Here is a 24,328-nt window from a genome sequence, read left to right on the forward strand (position 1 = left end):
GGAAAAAAATGTTTATAGGTGCCTACGTGCACACATTTACATATGATAAATTTCTTAAGTCTCCCTGAACTTCAGGCATGAGCATAAAGTTAAGAATTCTGGGTTTAACTTTGGTCTTACAAAGTTGGAAAAGCAGGGGCATTGGAGTCAGTTTGTTTGCATCCTGGCTTCATTGCAAGAGTTTGTGCAAAATACTTAATCTCTCTGTTACTTAATTTCCTCATCTGTGAAATGGGGGAAAGTGTATTTTGATAATGTGTGCTAGTTTATAAGCTATTCATTTTGAATGTACTATTTAGAGACACAAAACATTGATGTTTTACTTGTTACAAAAATTAATCTTCACTTTAAATATGAACAGGAGGGAGTTTGTCCTTTTAAATCTTCCAAATGTTCTCTCATCCCTAATTATATAAACAAGCTTCTACACATTGTACTGTTTGCCACAGTTCTGCCTTAAATGCAGGTGATAAGGATTCATCTGGGTGTGGCGTGAATGGTGGGGCAAGGACATTTTTTTCTCTGAGTTTTCCAAGTCTCACTTAGTTTCTCAGCTCAGTGGTTAGTGAAAATGGTAAAGTAGGGGGGTGTTTTCCCTGAGAGACCCTTGTGCAGTAGCAGTCAGCATAACTCCCAGGTAATGTAGGGTGGGCCCACTGCAGACTTGCTCTAGAGGAAGCAGGGAGAAACATCCTGGGGGAATCTTCATTCTTATTTACTCATGATATTGTATAACCAAGTGAAAAAGAGATCTGATCATCTTTGGGGACAAGAATTCTCCCCTCAAAGAGAAATTTGGGTGGAGAGGTGGAAGACAGGTTTAGGAAAGACTGCAGTAAGAACAGCCTGTGTATTCCCCAATTCGATACATCTGATATTGGTTAATAGGTCGCCCACCATAATCATTTGATGATTCAGTTCCCACCTCCTTTCAGAGTGTTTGATAGCTTTTCTTTCTTTTTTTTTTTTTTTTTTTTTTTTTTGAGACGGTGTCTCGCTCTGTCGCCCAGGCTGGAGTGCAGTGGCACGATCTCAGCTCACTGCAACCTCCGCCTCCTGGGTTCACGCCATTCTCCTGCCTCAGCCTCCCGAGTAGCTGGGACTACAGGTGCCCACCACCACGCCCGGCTAATTTTTCGTATTTTTTAGTAGAGATGGGGTTTCACCGTGTTAGCCAGGATGGCCTCGATCTCCTGATCTCATGATCCTCCCGCCTCGGCCTCCCAAAGTGCTGGGGTTACAGGCATGAGCCACTGTGCCTGGCCTGTGTTTGTGTATTTTTTCAGCTGTCATCACTGCTGAAAAGAAAATAACAACATATTTTAAAACTGCTAGTGGTTTTTTTTTTTCCCCTTGGCAGAAGATTAATATTTATTGATCCCAAGACTAGTAGTGGTAGGACTTGAGCTCCAAAAGGTTTTGTTGCCTCTGAAACCTTGTTTTTGTTACAAGGTTACAGGTCTCATTTTTCCACAACTGCATTTTCTCACAGTGGCCTGTTCTCCTTCCTTTCACATGCAGCTGAGAATTCCTGCATCATGTGGGACTTTAGGTTTTTTAAGAGGTAGTCCAGAATAGTACAAAGAATGGTGATTTTGGAATCATAGGTATAGATTCAAAGAGTACTGTAAGCTGGGCTTGCTGGGTGGATTGATGGGGTAGGAAAGTAGTCCTTGATTATTGTACTGATCTCAGAACTTAGAACATTTTACTTAGAGAATCTGACCATTTATAAAAGATACAACCCTCTAGCAGGCTCATCATGCTTGAATGCCTACTAGGCACATCAACTTTTTTGCAGATCTGAGGGAAGGTGTGTGACAGGTGTGTCCAGCATATAAGTAAATAGAAAGCAGGACGTGAGACATTTTCTGCCTTCCTTCTCTGTGGGTAGAGGCTAAGCCTACAGAGATCTTTCCAATTAAGTATGGTTAAACAGGATAACCAGCCAACATGGGGTCTATGGAATAACATTACAGCATAAAGAAAAGGGAAAAGTATCATAAGTATTCAGATGGAAGATTTTCTGAGTATGCTTTCTGTAAGAAACAAAAAAATGTAGATGATATTTCCCATTTGTCCTTTAAAGAGCTCAATAAAATCGGGTTTATTATGAAATTAGAGAAGGAGACAGCGAGAGAAAAGTAGGTTTTATGAGTCAGTGTTCAAGTAGAGAAGCAGAACCACTAAGAGAAATAATATGTTAAGATTTATTACAAGGAATGGCGCCTTTGATTGTGAGGGCTAATAAGTCCAAAATTTGTAGGGCAGGAGGGGGAGGGAAGATCATGGGCAAAAGTCAGTCCACCAACATGGGCCAAAATATCACGTGAGGAAGGGAAGATCGTGGGCAGGATGGAGCTCCACAGGCACAGGCTAGCGCTGTCCTCCACAGGTGGAATGGAATCCCTTCTCTCCAGGGGAAATTTAAGACCTGCTTTCAGAGTCTTCCAGTTGATGCAGTGGGATTATCCTGCCCACATAATCCAGGATAACCTCCCTTATTAGATCAACTGGTTAGGGGCTTTAATTACATCTGCGGAAAAGCTATTATTATGACGACAAGGATGGAAGGGGAGTGAGTTGGCAAAAATGATGCAGCCATCCACAATCCTAAAGCACAATTAATTCACACTGGGGACAAAGGACTCAGTTGACACTGTAGGAAAGGCCATTAAAAAAATGAAGTGATCTAAAAAAAATGAAGTTGAGTAACTCAGATTACAGAGGAGTACTGATGCAGAGAAAAGGGAACAGAGATTGATCCTAAATTATTGAGCTCTGCAGTTTAAACACAAAAGGAAGAAAGCAGTGATGGAAGCTTTCATGCCCTTAAAACAACACAGACTAAAGGAAACTAAATTCATATATTCATTTATCCCTTTGCACCTTGGCCTCTTCTACAAACCTAATTCACATGACCCCTGAATCAAATAAAAATGTGTGAGAAATTAATGGGAGAATACCTAAAACTGGGGGTATATGCATGCGGTGGACTACTCAGCAGTAAAAGAGAATGTACTACTGCTACATGCAGCAATGTAGATGAATCTCAAACATGCTCATCGAAGAAGCCTTACACAAGAGTGTATATTCTATAATTTCATCTATATGGAGTTGTAGAACAGGCAAAACTAATGTAGGTGAAAAATTCAGAACAATGGTTAACTCTGAATGAGGAGGAGAGGATTAACTGGAAAGTGGCACAAAAGAACTTTTTTGGATATTGGTAATTTTCTGTATGTTGGTACAGATTTGGGTTCACGTGTATATGCATTTGTCAAAATTTATCAAATGGGTATACTATACCATATGTATTTCATTGTATATAAATCACCTAAAATTGTAACTACATATTGAATGCTAGTTAATTATATGCATGCTGAAGTATTTTGGGGTGAAGTGGACTGATATCTTCAAGTTATTTTGAAATGCATAAAAATAAGGTAGATCGATGGGGAAATAGAAGGAAGAATCGTTGGATATATATGTGATAAGGCAAATATAGAAAAACATTAATTGTAGGATCTAGGTTGTTGAGTGAGTGTCTGGCTATTTGCTGTGTGATTCTTTGAACAATGTGTACATTGGAAAAGTTAATAAAATGTTGGAAGAAAACATAAAAAGGTGCTTTTTAAACCACATTAGTTTAGCTTGCTTGTATGATTGCTTGTTTTTGTATTTGTGGTTTTATTTCCTAGCAAAAAGAAACAGGGTGGAGTAATGGAAAAGGTTTTTTTGTTTGTTTGTTTGTTTAATGCAAGACAGAAGAACTTTTGATTTTAAATCCTGATCTGACTGTGGGCAAGCTATTAATTCTATGAATCTGCCTTCATTTGCACAATGAAGATAACCAGACCTCATAGGGTTACTGAGAAGATAGAATGGAAAAAGTTGACATAAACTGCCTAGCCCAGTGCATGGTGCATAGCAGGTCCTCACTACATTGTTTTCTCCTAATCTGTTATCCTCAGAAAGGGTCTACACAAAAGCAGATGTGGTACCAGTTGCTAAGACTTTAAGAAATTGAGAGAGGATGTAGTGCAGAAGTCAGGGCATCAGCTTCTGAGCAGGCACGTGGCTGTAGTATTGGGATTTCTACTGAAATGCTGAGCTGACTCAGAACAAATAACAAATCAGAAGAGTGGTTGTGGGAGGGTGGTAAAGAGACAGCTGCTTCAAGGTTGGAAATAACTAGCCTCTAAAGAATCAGGTATTTCCTAGTTAGTGCCTCATTAGCTCTTTGTTTTTGATAAAGATGTCAGAACAACTGTAAGGCAAAAGTTAGATGGTGCTATTTGATCTTTTGTGAGGATTCTGTTTGTCCTTTTGTCTGGCCTTGCCACCTGCGCAGAGGTGTTGATTATTAAAATTTGTACCTGCACATGTAGTTGTTGCTTCTGGGGCATAATCTTTCCAGCCATGTGCCTCTGGTTAAACACCCTTTAAATCCTGAATTGGTCTATGCGTATACAGTTCTGTAGGGAAAATATACAATATGAAAAATTGTGCTTCCAAGGAAATTTACCTTGGAAATAGGGATACCAGACTAATACACAGATGACATTTGGAAACAGTGTAATTCAGTGTAAAATCACAGCTTCAAAAATCTGTTCATTCCTTTGTGATATTCACGTATAGAAGCATTTGAGGACTTCACAGTAAGGAGAAAACCACTGGGGTCCAAAAAGTCCGAGTGCTCAGTGAAGAAGTTTAGACCCATGGGAAGCCATGAAGAAAGAGATGATAGCTAAGCTGAGGCAGGCACAACTTCAGGGTGCCATTCCCAGCTCCCTGGAGTTAAGTGTAGTACAGCCTTGTGGGGCTATATGTGGCATCCCTGCAAAGACCTCAGCTCCTGTCATCCCAGGTTGGGCACTGAGGACTGCTGAAGGAAGAGAGTATTGCTAGTGAACCTTGAATGTAATTTGATGTCCAAGAGGACAGTGAAGAGAGCCGGGAAACAGAGGAACTGGGATTTAATGAATGTCTACTACAGCCAGTCATAATACTAGCATTTCATCTACCTCTTCTCATTTGTTACACCTCTGTGAGTGAGGTGTTGCTATCTCACTTTAGGGATGAAGAAAGTGAAGTTCAGAGATGTTACATGAATCACGCTTGGTCACACAGATGGTAAATGCCAGATTCGAACCCTGATTTGTCTAACTACAAGCCCTTCCTCATTCCATCACTTTCAGAGTGACTCACTTTACTAAGAGGGAGCCTTTATTTCAAGTTAAATAAACGTTTTCCTTTCTGCAGTTACTAGTGGATTGTCTTAGAGTTAGTCTTCCTTATTGTGCCAGAAGATGCATTTCTTCCTCTCATTAAACAAATAAATAAAGCTGGCAGTGCCAGAAATTTGATTTGCCCTTATTGTGTAGGAATAAAAAGACCCATGTGTACTGAACAAGCAGAACCTGTTTTTAGTGTTTAACTAGCCAACTCCTGTCTGGGTGTTCTTTTAAAAAGTAATTATACCATTTATGATACACCCATTTAAGTCCCAACAGCTATTCCCTCTTGGACCTCATGTGGGGCTGCATTTGCTTCTGTTATTATTATTTGAGTAAAAGAACGTGTGTATGGGTCACCTTTATATGCCTGCCTGTGAGATTGGTTGAACAAACACTGTGTATTAAGTCAGAATATAGAAATGTCCTGATTCTCTTTTGCAGGACTGTGTTCGATTGAAGATTTTGCTTCCTATACTTTCTATGCTTTTGTAGCTTTGTTTTGCCTTTACTTGAGGGCTGATTCTACCTGGCCACAATAAAGCTGTTCACACTGTATGCTGTAGCTTAACTTTACAATCTTAGGCACTTGGAGGCAGTGGTGTTTACGTAACTTGTCTTTATGTTTGTTTGCTTTTTGTTTTTATATTTTCCTCACTTACGTTCATTTTCTCCCCCGTTTACAGATGCTGGCCCGCGAGAGACATTGATGCATTTTGCTGTGCGGCTAGGACTGCTGAGGTTGACGTGGTTCCTGTTGCAGAAGCCAGGTGGCCGCGGAGCTCTCAGTATCCACAACCAGGAAGGGGCGACGCCTGTGAGCTTGGCCTTGGAGCGAGGCTATCACAAGCTGCACCAGCTTCTAACCGAGTAAGTGCTCCTTCTGCCTTATTTCTCTCCTCTCATCCCCAGCCCCACCCCTGATTCATAGGAGTACCACCCACTTGGCATCTCAATGTGTGTTTGCTACAAATTAAAACCTCAGCTCTGTACCTTGCCTTCTGCTGGAGGTTTGTAAGCTTGCTCCTGCTAACCGCTTCATTGTCTGAGAGAGAAACGTAAGTCGTGTTAACCATTTTCTCTCTCGTCTGCCTGCCTGCCTTCTTCAATTCTTATCTTTTATATTTTACTATTTTACGCAAAAGTCAGAATGAGCCTTGTCTGTGGAGGTAGCGTAACATTACCAATGTATACAGTTTATCCTGGTTTAGTACAAAAGGAAACAGATTTCCTATATCATATATTTTTTTCTGGTATGTCTTTAAGACTTGAAAGAGTTAATTAGAAACCAGTACTTCCATATTATAATTGCATACAGAAAATATGGTAAACAATTAAGTTTTGGATTGAATGTAATTTCTGTGAATAAAATTTGAGAGCAGTGGTTTCTTCATATGAACAGCAATAAAAAGCAACTGAATTGTCCTGGAAATGTGCAGTAGGAAATCCTGTCTGTCTTTGGGCTCAATTATTATATGTCCTGACTCTTTAAAGAGTTCTCTAGAGGAAGGTTGTTAGTCAAAACATTTGAAGAGCACTCTTTTATTCTTGTATAAATAAAGAAATAAATGCACTAGAGCAGCCAAAAGTTTTTATTGGAATGTTTATATAAAGAAGTTTCAAGAATAGTTTCTGTTGTTTAATATATTTTTATTAGTTTTGTGGTTATCATCATTATCTTTTCCACCACATTATCTGAACAAGTATAAACCCCATTGGATCTATGTTCTTTAGCAATTGAGGGACCTGTGCAAATTGAGTCAGTATTAGCAAATTCTCAGATATTTTGCTCATGCCAGATTTAATTTAGTTGTGCTTTATGTTTTACCATTTTTAACTGTGTATATAGTCTGGAAGGACCAAAAAGAGATCTCAGAATGTAATGCTACTTATGGTTATGTAAACAGCTTTTTCTTGATTCACTTGCCAAGCTTATACCTTTCCCCATCATGCTAGAGAGACAGTTCTTTGCAGAAAGCTTTCTGATGGGTGCTACAGATACAGTGGTGGTAGGAGGGGCACTTATCTCAAATGAGCTTTGGATACCTGAGCTCTCCTAAGACAGTATTCCAGGGAGTGATACGTTCTACTCCTTCACACTTCCCATCTGGCCAATGATTGGATTCATTCTACGGTTAGCCTCATGGCCTCAGGAAGAGAGGCCTTGTTTCAGAAGTTGAAACAGTTAACTCTGCATAACTATTGTGAAGTTCAAATGCATTTCCTCTAAATTTGATTTTTGCTGGGAAGCAGAGTTGGTTGAGGACTGCCATCCAAATGGGGAAATAAAATGATTACAACAGATTCATTATATCCTTGGAGGGGATGTCACAAGACTGTTATTGCAGCACAGCTTTAAGGAAACTAGAGCATGTTTGTTCTTTGACTTTTTTTTGCTTACTTTAAAGTACTACTTCTGTTACATGTTGGAAAGCCACTTACCTCCTTTTGAAGGGAGATTGGTAAGGGAAAACCAACCTGAGAAATCACCAAGTAGAGGACCCTGATAGGAGAGGATGAGCACCTTGCTGCAGATCTAGCTCTTAACTTGAATTCTGGGATGTTACTGTTGTGAAGCTTAGAAAAAGTTCTGAGTCATAATTAGCAATTAAAAAATGGAAAGGGGGCGATTGTCCCAGATCACTCAGTGTGAGAGTGATTCTAGTAGAATTTGGTAGAATTTCAGTTGTTAAAGAATCAAGAATGATCATTTTGTTATTGGTTTTCTTTTCTACTTTCCTTCCCCTTTCTTTTCCTATATACATAACATAAAAATGGTTAAAATAGTAAATTTTAGGGAAAGCATTCAGTAGCATTCAGTACACTCACAACATTCACAGAGTTACGTAACCATCACCACTATTATTTCCAAAACTTTGTCATCACCCAAACTGAACTTCCTTTCCTCCAGCCCCTGATAACCTCTGTTCTCCTTTCTGTCTCTAAGAATTTGCCCATTCTAGGTACCTCATATAAGTGAAATCATGCAACATTTGTTTTTCTCTGTCTGTCTTTCACATAGCTAATGTCCTCAAGGTTCACCCATGTTGTAACGTGTCAGAAAAACAATACATATTTCAAAATTGCTAAAAGAATATATTTCTCACCACAAAAAAATAAGTAGCTGAGATGATGGATATGTTACTTAGGTTGATTTTATCTTTCTATGGTATATACATAGATTAAAATATCACATTGTACCCCATAAATAAATTTATATAATTGTTATTTGTCTACTACCAGACATACACACACACACACACACACACACACACAGCCAAAAGTGTAAACAACCTAGATGTCCATCACAGATAAATGGACAATGTGGTATATTCATATAACGGAATACTACAGCCTTAAAAAGAAAAGATCATCTTTAACAGATGAAACTGAGATCCAGAGAGACAAAGTGGTTGGATGAGGATAACAAGGTGGTAGGACCAGAAATAGAAGCCAAAAGGCTGTCCAGAGCTCTTTCCTTCCACTCCTGGGATTCTTAAAAAGTGGCCCAAGAATAGACTTCATGGGGTCTGTATCTCTTGAAATTATAAAGGTTTATGCACATGTTTTTCTGAATAAAGCGTTTGTTGGTGAGATTCACGAAGGGGTTTGTAGAAAGTTAAGAATCGCCACAATGTATGATGCTGTCTTTCTAATAGTTTGGGTATCTTCTTCCCCACCCTGCTTTTTTAAAATGAAATTGTCCACATATAAGCCGGCCTCTTTTATTGCCTCTTTTCAGTTAGTATGAAATTGAAGTATGGCTATGTATATTTTACATTTATTGAATAACTAGTTGCATTCTACACTTTACTGAAAAGTCAAGCTTATTTAACCCCATTTATAGCCCTTCCAAAGTACATTTGTTGTTTTAATTCCTTGGTGCTTTACCTTGTTTTTTGCTTTTTAATTTTTAAGTGGGGTGTGGGGAGCCTTGTGCTGGTTAGGGCCCAAGTTCTTTTTGTGTTTCTTTGTTCAAGGCTTATTTTGATTGCCAGTCTATTTTGATAAACCAAGTCTTACTTCTGCGAAAATTATGATTAGCCATTCTTGGACATACAAGGATTCTCTAAGACCTATCCCTTTAGAAAACGCTTGAACTTTATTTTAAATCCTACCAGATAGTAATAACTACTCAGGACATTTTTTTACAGTTTCCCTTTTTTGTAACCCGTGATTGTTAACTTTCACTTTGTTCAGTGTTAGGGAAGGCAGAGCTTTTGTTGACTTGCTGTTTCACTTTAGCTTATATTTAGATCTTACATTATGAATATGAATGCATTTGTGATCTGAAAATTCATCTTAAATACATTGTATTTAAGTTTCACTATAAGTAAATGAAAGAATTCATGTAGGGAGCATAACTCAGTGATTGACATATATGTTATCTCTTATTTCCCTTTCTTTAATTTTCTGTCTTGCCTGAGAAATCTTAGCCCCAGAAGAGTACCCAAAACATGTAGGCCTACTTTTCCTTTAGTTGGACAATCATCTCCTGTGATTTGAAGACCCCACCCATGGTCACCTAACTAGTTAGTGATGGAGAGAATAGTAAAGACCCCAGTTTGCAGGCTCTTGGTGTCATGAATGCTAGGAAGTGACAATATCAGATGAGCGTGGCATTGTAGTTATCTAAGAAGAAAATATTAGAGCCAGATGTTATTGGATCTGGCTGATCTCTTACTCACACATCACAAAGTAGAAATCTTGGGACTTGGATCACCCATGTTGGGGGTATGAGGGAGCTTGAGAGTAAGAGGAGGCTCCAGGTAGTGACTAGGTGTGCAAACTTGGAAGTCAAACCTAGGTTTGCATTTTGGCTCTGCCATTTGCAAACTTCCCTTGCTAAGCCTTGATTTCTTCATCTCATAAATAAAGGATATTGCTATCTACTTCCTGGATGATAACCCAGCCTCTAGTGTATGTAATATGAAAAATTAGGGCTTATTTGTCATACAGATTCTGGTTATTTTTGTGGAGCAAATAAAGGTGCATAAATATTTCTTCGGAGAAAGATGGTAGTATAGTATGGTAGAACTGCTTACGGATTAAAAGCTTAATTAAAATCTAAGCTTGCCTACTTAGTAGTTAGTGTGACTTGGAAAATGTCACCTATCCACTGAGTCTCATGTTTCCCCTCTCTTAATGATAATACCTGTTCTGCCTACATCACAAGGTTATTTTAACTAAAAAAAAGATTGGTGCAAATACTTTGTTAAACTCTAAGATACTCTATTTGAACATTTCTTATATATTAATAATAATAATGACATCAGTAAAATTAGAGTTAACTGATCAATGAAACTCAAATTCCAGTTGATTGGTCTACCAGATATCTTGTTTTGTAATATTTCTTGTAGTTCTCTGTGAATTAAAGTTAGTAGAGAGATTGGAGAATTGTAGTTAGACTGGCTGGTTTTGAATCCAGGGTCTACTTCTGTGAAACTGTATTATTTATCTTGGGTGATTCACTTAACCTCTCCAAACCTCAGTGCCTTTTTTTTTTTTTTTTTTTTTGGTCTCACAAGAAGAAGAAGAGGACTGTCTTCAATGGGTTGCTTTGAGAAATAAACAATTCATGTAGAGAGCATAATTCAGTGATTGACATAAATGTTACCCCCATTTCCCTTTCTTTAATTTTCTTTTCCTTCTAATGCCTATGTCAGTTTTTCATACTTTAGGGAAATTTTACCAGAATCTTGAAGTATTTTAAGCATCATTTGAATGTCCCTACTTGATGTAGGACTTGATGTAGGTTGGAAATTATTCCCTAGTATAATAGATACTACTTTAAATAAAATTAGTTTGGCCCTTTGATAAATGCTGTCATGTTGATGCCTGTAGATTAATGGAACAAGGAATTCTAGATGGATAAAAAATCATTTACAATCCTTCCACCCTTATAAGAAGAGTATTTATTTTAAGAATTTCAACTCTGGAGTGGTGGCATACAAGTGCTGAAATATTTCAGTTGCCATAAGAGCCAGTTTAAACATATTTGTCCTCATAAATGTCATCTTATTTTTAGTATCAACTGAACAAATCTTCATTTATTGAATGCCTATACTGCACTAGAAACCATGGTTGGTACATTACAGATATTGTTTCATTTCAACCTTATATCAACCTTGTGAAATAGGCATTATCTGTGTTTTGCGGGAGAAATATGGAGGCTCAGATAATTAAAGTAACTAGTCCAAGGCTATATAGAAAATTGTAGAGCTACTGTTACACAGACAGCTGTGGAATGCCGAGGCCCATATTCTTCCCTCTACAAAAATTTGGCAGAGAGAAAGAAGAGACTCAGGACGAGGCTACTAGGGTACAGTATTAAATGACTCTTAAATGTAAAGGGTTATATGGTTTCTAGTCTATATGTTTTTTGAGGAAAACAAGGTTCTTACTATAATAACTATATATTTATATTACCCATTATATGACTTTTAAAGTATGGTTGATTACATTTAAGCTACCATTTTACATATGGTAAGTATTGTCATCTCTGATTGATTGATTGATTGATTGAGACAGACTATTGCTGTCACCCAGGCTGGAGTGCAGTGGCATGATTCTGGCTCACGGCAGCCTCCGCCTCCCAGGTTCAAGTGATTCTCCTGCCTTAGCCTCCCGAGTATCTGGGATTACAGGCTCACGCCACCACGCCCGGCTTATTTTTGAATTTTTAGTAGAGACGGGGTTTCACCGTGTTGGTCAGGCTGGTCTCGATTTCGTGACCTCGTGATCCGCCTGCCTCGGCCTCCCAAAGTGCTGGGATTACAGATGTGAGCCGCTGCACCTGGCCATCTCTGTTTTATAATTGAGGAAACTGAGGCCAGAGAGGTAAAGTGACTTGCCCAAGGTCTCGGTTCACAAGGTTGCAAAGTAACAGAACCTAAAGTGCACCGATCTGTCCAGATTGAGGGGACACATGTGAATGTTGAACACAGACCCAGCCTGACAAGCTCTAGGTACTCAGTCATGATTTACTGTAGTGGGCACTATTGGCCCCTCTCAAAGGGTTTGTGCCTGTAAGCTCTCGAGTCCTTCTTACAAGACACTTGTGCTTGAAACCTAGGTGTAGGGTTAGGTGGTGGAGTAACTACTCAAGAATACATATTTCACAATGGAACCAAGTGCTATTGAGCAAGATGTTCTGCCAACATAGTAATTTTGCCCTTTTAGATTCCTCTTCAGGTACTTGACAAGTGGGTCCTCAGTAGCCCATCTGGTGCAAAACAAGTTTGGAGACTTTACTTTTGCATAGTAAAGCAAAAGATGAAACAAATGTACAGACCTACCTTAAAAATAATAACCAGAGAGGGAGGATTTGGGATAACTTGACATCTGGCCAAATTCCCATTCATCAGTCTGTCCATCCCTTTGTATCTGACTTCCTTTGTCATTGTGTGATCTAGGTCTTTGTGTCTTGGTAAAGATACGGTTGTAGAACTGAGTGGAAACTAGAGAATGGGGGAGGAGACTAACATTTATTGAATATTGAATACCTGCTTTGTATTATGCACAGTACTACCTTGGTGCTTTACTTGCGTTTTCATTTAAAACCCCTCAGCAAACCTCAGGGAGGCTAAAGCAGCTTGTCCAAGGCCGTATAGTTAGTCGCTGTTTTCACAACCTGTCTTTAGGTTGTATTCGGATTTATTTATAGAATTTTGTGAGGAGGCATGTTTGGTAGCATTTTCAGGCTTTTAACCTAATTAATTTATGATGGTTAATAACTCTGGTTCTCAGTGCCTTTTTTTCCCCCTAAGTTTTCAGCTGGACGACTTTAAGCATTTTGACATTTTGTAATTTTTAAACCATTTAACCTAGTAATCTCAGGATTGCCTATCTGGCAACATGCTAGAAAATTGCAAAATGTACTTTCTGAAGATAATATTGTACTTATAGAGCAATTTATTTTATTCGTTACTAGGTATTTTCTATAAATTCTCATATCTTTATCCTCTCCCCAGCCCTTTGAAGGTGGGCATTTCATCTCCATTGCACAAGGAAATGTAATAGCCACAGCTGGTAAGTGATGGAGGAATAATTTGAACCAGGTTGTAACTCCAAGTCCCGTGAACTTTTACAAACTCCCTTGGGCTTTCTAAGAAGATGGGTAGGAATTTAAAGTTGGTTGGAATCACAGAGCCATTCCAAGCATCTTGTGTTTCTGTAAACTTCTTTTCTCCCCCTGCACAATGACACGTATGTACTGAGCAAGGTATGTGTTTGTTCTTGGTTGCCGTATAACATTTAGACTTCAGAGTGGTCAGAGTTGTGAAATTACACTACTTGATCTGTGGTAACAAATTATCTATGGCAACAGCATGTGATTTGTTTCTGACTTCACTTCAGGCTTAAGTGGAAGAAAATATAGACCTGGAGTATATATAGGGGTTGATAGTCAGGTGTGAGAAAATGAAGGATCAGTTGATGGCACCTTCTGCTCTTTAAAAGCTGCATGTGATTTTTACTTGGTCAATTCTAAAGTTTTCTTAAACGCATACCAATAGAAAGAATGACTTGAACATTTTACCTGCATTTATTATTGGCAGAAATAGAAGTGATTGGGGAAACAAGGAAAGTGATTAGAGAAACAAGAAAAAAACTAGGTGTGTTGAATAAACATTTTCACTAAAACCATTATTTGGCTGGAGCAGAATATCACCAGCATAGAATGAAGTTACGCGATACAAGAATAAATATGAGGTAGTAAAAAAATACAACCAATCCTATGCATTTATTAATATCTGCCTGTTCTGTTTTGAAAGTTTAACCTTATAGTAGGAGAACAGTTTCTCAGTATTACCAACTTCTAGATTGTTCTTGATTCATTAAACAGCATATACAACTTGTCCTGGCACATCAGTAAGATCTCTATCTAGTTGAACTACAGACAGTTATAATTCAGGGAAGTTTTTCAGTAACATGTTCTAGAAGGAATTTTGTGTTAGGATTCTGGATTTAATGAATCACAAAAATCTTTTAGCTGCTGAAATTGGTTATCATTGTATAATAATCATTTTGAGAAGGTTTTGTTTAAATCTTTAATGTCCATAGACATAAATAAGGCGCAGTATTCTTAAGTATTCTTATTAAAGCCTATTTTGTTTTATTAATGAAAACAAAACGTATTTGAGGTACCTAATATTTTTCCTAACACTTTAAAAAATACATTTATATCAGGATTGAGGATAATTTATCATCGTTTTTTAGGCCTTTTTTTTTTTTTTTTTTGAGACGGAGTCTCGTTCTGTCACCCAGGCTGAAGTGCAGTGGTGCGATCTCAGCTCACTGCAACCTCTGCCTCCCGGGTTCAAGTGATTCTTTTGCCTCAGCCTCCTGAGTGGCTGGAACTACAGGCGTGTGCCACCATGCCCGGCTAATTTTTTTGTATGTTTTTTCACCGTGTTAGCCAGGATGGATTTATCATAGTTTTTATACATGATTTTGGCCATTTTTTCTTAAAAAATTTGGAGATGGCAATGTTGACATTCTGCTCTTAATTTTATTCTTACGTGAATGATTTTCAAATTGAACTTACCCTAGAAAGACACATGGCCTAAATGGAATATCTACAATTTAAAAAATTGTTTTATTTAATGTTTAATGTTCTGAACACTAGTTAATAAAAAGTTAAAGCTAGAGTTTTAATATAATCTAACATCTGTAATTCTTTTTTTTTTTTTTGGAGACGGAGTTTCGCTCTTTTTGCCCGATTTGGAGTGCAATGGCACGATCTCAGCTCACTGCAACCTCCACCTCCCAGATTCAAACAATTCTCCTGCCTCGGCCTCCTGAGTAGCTGGGATTACGGGCACTCGCCACCATGCCCAGCCAATTTTTTGTAGTTTTAGTAGAAACGGGGTTTCACCATATTAGCCAGGCTGGTCCTGAACTCCTGACCTCAGGTGATCCGCCTGCCTCGGCCTCCCAAAGTGCTGGGATTACAGGCATGAGCCACCGTGCCTGGCCTAACATCTGTAATTCTTATACCATTTAAATTTTGATAAATATTTGTTGGCTTAATAAAGATAAAATGTTCTTCCTAAGGTTATCTAGCCGGTGCACTGTCTCTTAATATTCATTTTAGCTGTCAAACTATTTATCCATTTGAAAACTCTTTAGTTGTTTTTGCATATGACATTAACAGTTTCTACAGTCACTGATTATTGTACCATTTTATTCTTATAGTACATATTTTATGCTTTAACTGGCCAATAGAATTTCTGCATAAAAAGCACATAAGGAGATTTGTACTTTAAATCAGGGGTCCCCACTGCCTTGGCTGCAGACTGGTACTGGTCCATGGACTGTTAGGACCCAGGTTGCACAGCAAGAGGTGAGTGTCAGGCGGGCGAGCGAGCATTACCACCTGAGCTCGCCTACTGTCCAGTCAGTGGTGGCATTAGATTCTCATAGGAGCGGAAACCGTATCGTGAACTGCATATGTGAGGGATCTAGGTTGCATGCTTCTTATGAGAATCTAATGCCTGATGATCTGAGGTGGAACAGTTTCATCCCAGAACCATTCCATACCCCGCCCCCTCATCTGTGGAAAAATAGCCTTCCGTGAAACTAGTCCTTGGTGCGAAAAATGCTGGGGACCGCTGGTTTAGATTATGTAGAGAATGCTTACATAGTACTCTTTATTTTAATAGTATTTCTTGTATTGGTGGTGCTGCCTCACTGATAATGATGGTAACCCTGTAATCACTTAATCCTTGTTCAGCAGGCATCCATCTCTTTGGCCTTAAAAATGGCAAAGCTGAACTTGGTGTGTCCCTGTTGTTTAACATCTCTTATAGGCCTCAGTTTCTTCATCTACAAAATAGGGAAAAATAATATGTACCTCATAGATCTGTTAGGATTAAACAAGAACATGTTTATAAAGTTCTTAGGAGCTTAGATATCTCTTTATTTGGAGAGCTAGGAAGGACAATTCGTTGGAAATATTTCAGGTGCGTATGAATATGATATCTCTTTTAACCACCATTCAGTTTCTGACTTACTGTTTCCTAGTCAGCCTCACCCCACAATTGTAACTATCTCTTAACCTAGTGGGGAAACCAAGCCCCATTTTCCTTACAGAATTTTGGAGGATAAATTGTGGTAGGTGTTGTAGGGGTAGTTGCTTGACACTTACCCCACAAGCAGGCTTCCCTTACTTTTTTTTCTTTTTTTTTTTTTAAGTCTAATACTCAGAAGTTGCCTTCTTTTTTGGTTCATTAGAATTATACCAGCCCTCTAGCATACCACACAGTCACAATATATCGATCGTTTCGGGTGGCCAGACAGCTAACATTTTGCATTCACATTCATTTAATCCTCATGACAAATTTAGTATTTTCACTTTACAGATGAGGAAATTGAAGCGCAGAGAAATTTAAGTAGTCCAAGATCACAAAGATGGTAAGGTGAGAGTAAGGAATCAAACCAACTCTGTCTGACTTTCCAGCTTATGCTGTAACAATTACCTTATAAAACTTTTTTTCTTTAAAAGCACAAAATTTAGAGCAAATTACTCATAGACAGTAGTTGCTTCAAGGATGTGCCTTCTTTTTCTTTGCACTCTCCTTATGCTAATTATTAAGGCGAGAGTGGCAGTTCTATGTTCCCTCCCCCCGAAAAAAGGAAGGAAAAGAGGAAATCTAAGTTTCAGTGCTAAAATATCTCGTGGCACTGGGTATGCAGGATTGCATATCTGACCATAACTAGCCTAGCAGCGAGTTGCCTACAGATAGCTAAGATACACCATTTTGAGGTGGATTAGCTATCCCCCACCCCCTACCCCTTTCTGGCATTTAGCTTCTCCAGCTCCATTTGAGTAGAGTTGTGGTTGGGTTTGTAGAACTCATTAAGGTTTGACACTATTATGGTGATGTGGTTTTGAGAAGATATTGCAATAGCCCTCAAAAAAGGAACTAGATGCTGCAGTTCCTTGTCAGAAGTAAACCTGGAGCGAAACACGCCTTTAGGAGGGGTAACCAGGCTGCTTTCCTCTACTTTTAAAGCTGTAGTGTGAAGCCAAAACTAAAAGAGGATGGGCTTGCAATATTCGGGGTGCTTGGGCAGCCATGTGTGAGTATCAGCTTCCAGACCAATGCTTTGTTAATCTTCATTGTTTATTCTCTGACATTTTCTCTGGCTTTTTGCTGTAACTCAACCTGAAGCATCATTGAACTTCCCTGAAGGACTTGTGTTGTTAGGATCAGAAAAGTGTTCTTTTCTGCAGTTAAGTTAATTTGACTGGGTTTTATATGTATGTTAGCATAAAACCCCATTGTTTTCTTGCGCATGCTAGGCAAAGTAAGAAGGCAGAGGTTGATTGGTTGTTGATTATTGCATGGCAGGTAGAATGCTAGAAAATTAGTTGAAACTCATCCTGGGCTTATTGAATTTTGTTGTATCATATACATAAACTGTGGACACTTGGTTTGGATGCTGTAACCTTATCTCTGAGAAATGGCCTCTAATTTGTGTTATTTTGCATTTGAAAAACTTGCTATGGATTTTATAAAATTTATAACAAAAACCCTAATATACTTTATTAGCTTCTGATAAATATTACATCGGACATGCAGTTAGTATAATTTGAATGTGGTTTGAAACTTTCTTAGAGGTAGGTTTCGTTGTGGGTAGTGGAAGGAGGCACATAAGTTTTAGAGTTAGCTCTGAGTACAAATTGTGGCCGTTTCACTTACAGCTGTGAATTCTTGGGGAAATTATTCATTAAGTCTCAGTTTCCACACATGCAACATGGAAATACACTGATACCTGCCTCAGAGTTTTTGTGAGGATTAAAAGTAAATAATAAACCAACAACATAGTCATTTTATTATCGCTATCAAATATGTACCGTACATAATTTTATGTGCTATACTTGTATATGACTGGCAGCACAGTAGGTTTGCTTTCACCAGTATCACTGCAGATATGCAGTGCATTACAACATTATGACAGCCGTAACATCATTGGGTGATAGGAATTTTCCAGCTGCATTATAATCTTACTGGACCATCATTCCATATATGGTCTATCATAGACTGAAACATGGCTAAGTGGCACATGACTGTAGTAAATATTGTTAGCATCCTTCTTTTGTTTTGTCATTTTTGCCTTCCTCCCCCTAATGTTTTCTCACCCCTCCAAGAATAAAATCCTAGTTCCTACCAGGACTCACAAAGCTCTGTGAAATCTGAACCTGGTACAACTCTTGAGACCTCATTTCATAACATTTTTCTCATTCCCATAGCTCTGTCTGCACAGCTACACTGGCTCTAACCTCCCTGGCCAGCTCATTGCCACCTCAGGATCTTTGTACTTGCTGTACACATTGCCTGATGTTCTTGTTCCCTAACTCTGCATGCTGGCTCTTTCATACCACTCAGGTCAGTTGTTAGGTCACCTCCTCAGAAAGCTCTTCAGAAGAAGCCGCCATTTCCAGTCGAAGACATTTTCTACCATAAGCACCTGTTTTATTTTCCTTAAGTGAAGATTTGGATTTGCGTTTTAGAATACATACAGAGTAAATAAAAATTCTCTACACAATTTTGCTGTAAACATCTTCTGGGATTTTTGTGTATACACTTCCTTTTAGAGAATATGTGAATTTGAAGTGGTTTTGTTGTTTAAGGTGTGAGTGTTCAGTAGAATACCTCTTAGTGCCATTTTAAAATGTGATCTAAGGAAACATTTTGCTTTTATCTTTTCTTTCTGCTCATTAATCCACGTAAATTACTACACTAAATTGCTTTAGAATAAACAGATTGCTTGGAATGAATTTTAAAATTTATTTTTTAGCCCTCATTTCAGCCCTTAGCTCTGTGAAGCCTTGGTTGATTTGCCTAAACGCTATCTATCTGCAGAACCTTGGCCTTGTTACTTGGAAGATTAAATAAGATATTTATGATGAAAATGCTCTGAAAAACTGAATACAGCTTTTTACAATTGTATTATATTTATTATGTACTGAGATTTGTTCCTGATATTTCACATTTGATTCAGGGAAATCATTTCAACAAATTATAGAGCTTCTTTTGTTGTCGTTTTTGTTGGGTATGGTTTTTTTTGTGTTTTGTTTATTTGTTTGTTTTGAGATAAGGTCTCATTCTGTTGCCCAGGTTGGAGTGCAGTGGCCCAGTCATGGCTCACTGTAGCCTCGACATCCTACCTCAACTTCCGCAGTAGCTGAGACTACAGGCACGCACCACCACTAACTAACGCACCTGGCTAACTTTTGAAAATTTTGTGTAGAGATGAGGTCTTGTATGTTGCCCAGGCTGATCTCAAACTCCTGGACTCAAGTGATTTGCCTGCCTCAGCCTCCTGAAATGCTGGATTACAGGCATGAGCCCCCATGCCCACACGACAGAACCTCTTTAGAACATGACTGTTAGAGCTGATATTTGGATACTTTTGATTTTAATAGCAGTAACAACAATAATAAAGACTGGGTGGGACTGAACTTTTAAAATACTCTTGCTATTGTTCAATCGGTTTTCAGCTTTGCTCAGGCCTATATGAAGTTTACCTTTGGGAGAAAATGAAACCTTGTCCAATGGGTCTATAGCTTATACCACATGCCATATTCCTATCTATGCTATGCCACTTATCTCTTCTGCCAGTAGTTTTTCTCCCCAGAATCTGTGCACATTAAATTTCATTTTTCCAGTAGTTCATTTTTAGAATCTTTGCTTCAGTGATGAATTGGAAAGTTAAAAAAAATCTGATCGCTTGTAAGTAATTTGAGAAGTTCTCTGACCCACCTTACCTGTTTATTGTGCAGTGCTATTATGAGGGAGAGTAAATCAATGTTATATGTTTCTGCAAAAGCAGCAAATTACAGGAGAAACATGAGAAAAGTCACATCTGGTTTGTCCAAAATACATTATCTCTTTATGAGGACCTATTTTATTAATGTAACTGTTTTTAAATAGGATTAATCAACTTTAATTATAACTTATGAAAAGTGCCAAATCAGGTCAGTGGGCTATATAAAAATACGCAAGGTCATTAGAAGCTTATTGGACTTGTTGAGTATGGGTTCTTTTCTTGAATTTTAGTGATGATAACCTCACACATAGTTAAGTGAACTTTATGCCTGAAGATGGGGGTCCTGCCTAGACAAATGAGCAAAAATGTGTCTTTTTTTCTGAACTGGAAAAGCTAGTTTACAGAGTGATGACTTCTTTGTGATTAAAGTTACCAGTTTCTGTAAGTATGGAACACATCGCTTCTCCATTAAGTTGGAAGCTTGTTAATCAGCTGATTTTAACGTTCACCATTACACTGGAGTTTTGGGTTCGTATTTAGTTCTTAATCTTTCTATCATATTTAAGTTTCTCATGATCTTCAGAAATAAAACTGGAAGAAATGGATGTGCATTCCTTTCTCTCCTGATTCTGTTATTTAAATTGGTAATCCTACAGGGTTTCTGTTTGATTTTGTTTTGTGTTTTTGCCCCACGAGAAAGCTAAAGAAACTTTTTGACATTTTAAAGATGAGTGTGTACTCCTCCCTTCCCTTTCCCCTCCCTCCTCCTCCCTCCCTTTGCCATCCCCTCCCCCTCATTTCTTGGAAATTTGACTTTTTTTTCTGTCATCGGTTTGAAATTACTTTATTCAGTTATATCATTGTTTCCAAGTTTCAGCTTATTTTGTAAGCAGTTCTCTTTTTTCCTGTTCTCATTACCACTGTTGTTGATCTTGGTCAACAGTGGTAATGTTCTCGCTTTCAAAATAATTTTCAAGGGCCTGTGTTTCTCAGCCTCACTAAGTGGCGTGAAGCACTGGTTAAACAGAAGACAGTTAAGTAGCTAGTAAGCCAATAACTGTCATGGAATAGACAGAGACAACACAAGTTCTGACATAGATCAACCTAGTTTGTGTATAAATACAAATTTAAATAATATTTAAATAGAAATCTCTATTTCAGTGGTCCCCAATTTTTTTTGGCACCAGGGACTGGTTTTGTGGAAGACAGTTTTTTCATGGACCTGTGGGAGGAGGGGATGTGATGGTTGAGGGGATGATTCAAGCGCGTTACATTTATCATGCACTTTATTTCTGTTATTACTGCACTGTAATATATAATGAAATAATTATACAACTCACCATAATGTAGAGTTAGTGGGAGCCCTGAGCTTGTTTTCCTGCAGCTAAACAGTCCCATCATGGGGTGATGGGAGACAGTGACAGATCATCAAACATTAGATTTAAGGAGCCTAGATCCCTCGCATACGCAGTTCACGATAGGGTTCACACTCCTGTGAGAATCTAGTGCCACCGTTGATCCGACAGGAGGTGGAGTTCAGGTGGTAATGCAAGCGGTGGGGAGCAGCTGTAAATACAGATGAAGCTTCACTCTCTAGCCTGCACTTACCTCCTACTGTGTGGCCTAGCACGCCATAGACTGGTACTGGTTTGTGGCCTGGGAGTTGGGGACCCCTGCTTTATTTAATCACTTATAACTTATAATCACTTAGATGCTCTAAGTCATCTGGGGAGTGAGAAGGTTGGAAAAGAAAAAGTACATTACTGAGTGAGTAAAGATTATCTGGGATTGTTTCTTAGATGAGGATCTATTTGATGTTGGTGTTGGTCTAGTGTGAACTAAATATAACTGCATTAGAGCCTAAGCTCAGATGTCTGCGTCATGGTTTATTACTCCTGTGTTCGTTTCAAGGAGCTCCTGTGATACCTGCTGTCTCCACCTAAAAAAAAAAAAAAAAAAAAAAACACACAGTAAAAATAAAATAATCAATTAATTCTTCCTCTTGCTGGTCTGTCACTCAGTCTAGAGTGCTGTGGTGAGACCATAGCTCACTGCAGCCTTGACCACTCGCCTCAGCCTCCCATGTAGCTAGGACTACAGGTGTGCACCACCAGGCCGGGCTAATTTTTTTTTGGAGAGAGTGGGGGTGGTCTCCCTGTTTTGCCCAGCCTGGTCTTGAACTCTTGGCCTCAAGCAGTCTTCTCACCTCAGCCTCCCAAAGTGCTGGGAACACAGGTGTGAGTCACTGCACCCAGCCTATTTATTTTTAATAATTAAGTTGTACATAATAATATTCATGATGCACCTGCATAAGACAGGTTTATTTTATTATCAGATATTACCTCCCACATTGTATGGAATTTTTAATAACAGTTGTAGCTGATACTCCGTTTTGTAGTCTGATGGTTTCACTTTGTCATATTTTTATCTATTTCTATGGTCTTTATAAATATTTTTGAGGCCCTCTTTTATTATGAGTATTTAAATTATTCAACTAATATTGAATATCAATTTCTGATTTTTTAAAAAATTAAAACTAGTGAGTGCTAGAGTGAGCCTTATCTTTTACCTACTGATTTTTTGCTTCTGTTAAATTATTTCCTTAGGCTAAATTTCAAGGAATTGTATAATTAGGTCAAAGGAAATGATGTTTGCAACTCCCATATTCATTGCAATGTGGCCAGTATTAACTCTGCTTTTCTTTTTTAAGTAACTGCCACCTGTAGGTTACTTTAATGCAGTGTTTTACAACCTTGGCTGCACATTAAAGTCTCTGCAGGAGCTTTAGAAAACACTCATGCCTGAGGACCACCTCTAGAGATTTTGATTTGATAGATGTGATATGCCATCTGGATGTAAGGATTTTTTTTTTTTTTTAAGACGGAGTTTGACTCGCCGCCCAGGCTGGAGTGCAATGGTGCAATCTCGGCTCACTGCAACCTCTGCCCCCCAGGTTCAAGTGATTCTCCTGCCTCAGCCTCCCAAGTAGCTGGGATTACAGGCGCCCGCCACCACACCTGGCTAATTTTTGTATTTTTAGTAGAGACGGGGTTTCACCGCATTGGCCAGGCTGGTCTCGAACTCCTGACCTCAGGTGATCCACCTGCCTTGGCCTCCCAAAGTGCTGGGATTACAGGCGTGAGCCACCATGCCCAGCCTCTGGACATAAGGATTTTTAAAAGCTCTCCAGGCAATTTCAAAGTGCAGCTAACGTTAAAAGGTTACTTTAGTGAGATTGAGCTTAACATTGCATCTGAAAATTGATTTATTTGTTGAATCAGGTTGGTGGCTTAAATCTGATTCAGTAAGAGGAACCAACTAAATACCTTGATCACATCAATAAATTTATACGTCTGTCTAGTATAAAATTGATTTAACTTTAATTTTTACTAATCTTGTGAATGTTGGTATATTAGATATCGATGCATGTATAACTAATATAGTGGCAGTATGCTGAAAATCACTTTTTTTGAGATCTTGAAAGCAGTACAGTAAGGTAGGACTAAAAAATACAACTTTGGCTATTGGAGTGATGTAGTATTCCAGAAGTTATGGACTCATTGAGAAAGGGAGTGAAGTAGCCCCTCAGGATAAAAAGCAAGAGAAAAATGACCATAGATGCCATGGACTACTAACTTCTGTACCCATATCCATAGTAAGCAATGATCTAGAACTTGCACACTAGTCTCTCAAAATGTGTATTTTTAAAATTATATTTTTAGTTTCGTCTGTCTGCATTCTCTGCTACAAAATAGGCAGCAGAGGTAGGTTTGTGTTTTGGTTTAGATTGTTGATCCAAATGCTGGTTGGCTCCATTACTTAGTAGCTGTTAGGCAAGTTACTACATTTCTCACAACTTCAGTTTCCTGACCTGCAAATTACGGTAATAATATTCTCCTTCACAGAATGATTACGAGAGTAAATGAGATGATGTGTACCAAATGCACAGTTCAATATCTGATACATTGTTAAGCAGTTGATAAATATTAACAATGAAAGGAAGTGGTTATGTTGTGGAAATAGAAACCAGTATTTAATGAGTACTTACTAGTAGTATGCATATTAAGAATATATATCTCGGCCGGGCGTGGTGGCTCACACCTGTAATCCCAGCAGTTTGGGAGGCCGAGGCGTGCGGATCACCTGAGGTCAGGAGTTTGAGACCAGTCTGGCCAACATGGCGAAACCCCATCTCTACTAAAAATACAAAAATTAGCCGGGCGTGGTGGCAAGCGCCTGTAATCCCAGCTACCTGGGAGGCTGAGGTGGGAGAATCGCTTGTACCTGGAAGGTGGTGGTTGCAGTGAGCTGAG

At 38.6% G+C, this 24,328-nt stretch overlaps 1 protein-coding gene across 22 annotated transcripts in view; it reads left to right on the forward strand.

The window, feature by feature from the left end:
• AKAP13 (A-kinase anchoring protein 13) overlaps positions 1 to 24,328 on the forward strand; it is a 360,797-nt gene that overhangs the window by 150,064 nt on the left and 186,405 nt on the right. For all 22 annotated transcript variants that reach the window (XM_055362877.2, XM_031002130.3, XM_055362887.2 and 19 more), the window contains exon 5: positions 5,924 to 6,107. In XM_055362877.2, coding sequence (XP_055218852.2) covers positions 5,924 to 6,107 — 184 coding nt within the window. The remainder of the gene's footprint in view (positions 1 to 5,923; positions 6,108 to 24,328) is intronic.

The sequence above is a fragment of the Gorilla gorilla genome, chromosome 16 (assembly GCF_029281585.2).
Source record: "Gorilla gorilla gorilla isolate KB3781 chromosome 16, NHGRI_mGorGor1-v2.1_pri, whole genome shotgun sequence".
NCBI lineage: Eukaryota > Metazoa > Chordata > Mammalia > Primates > Hominidae > Gorilla > Gorilla gorilla.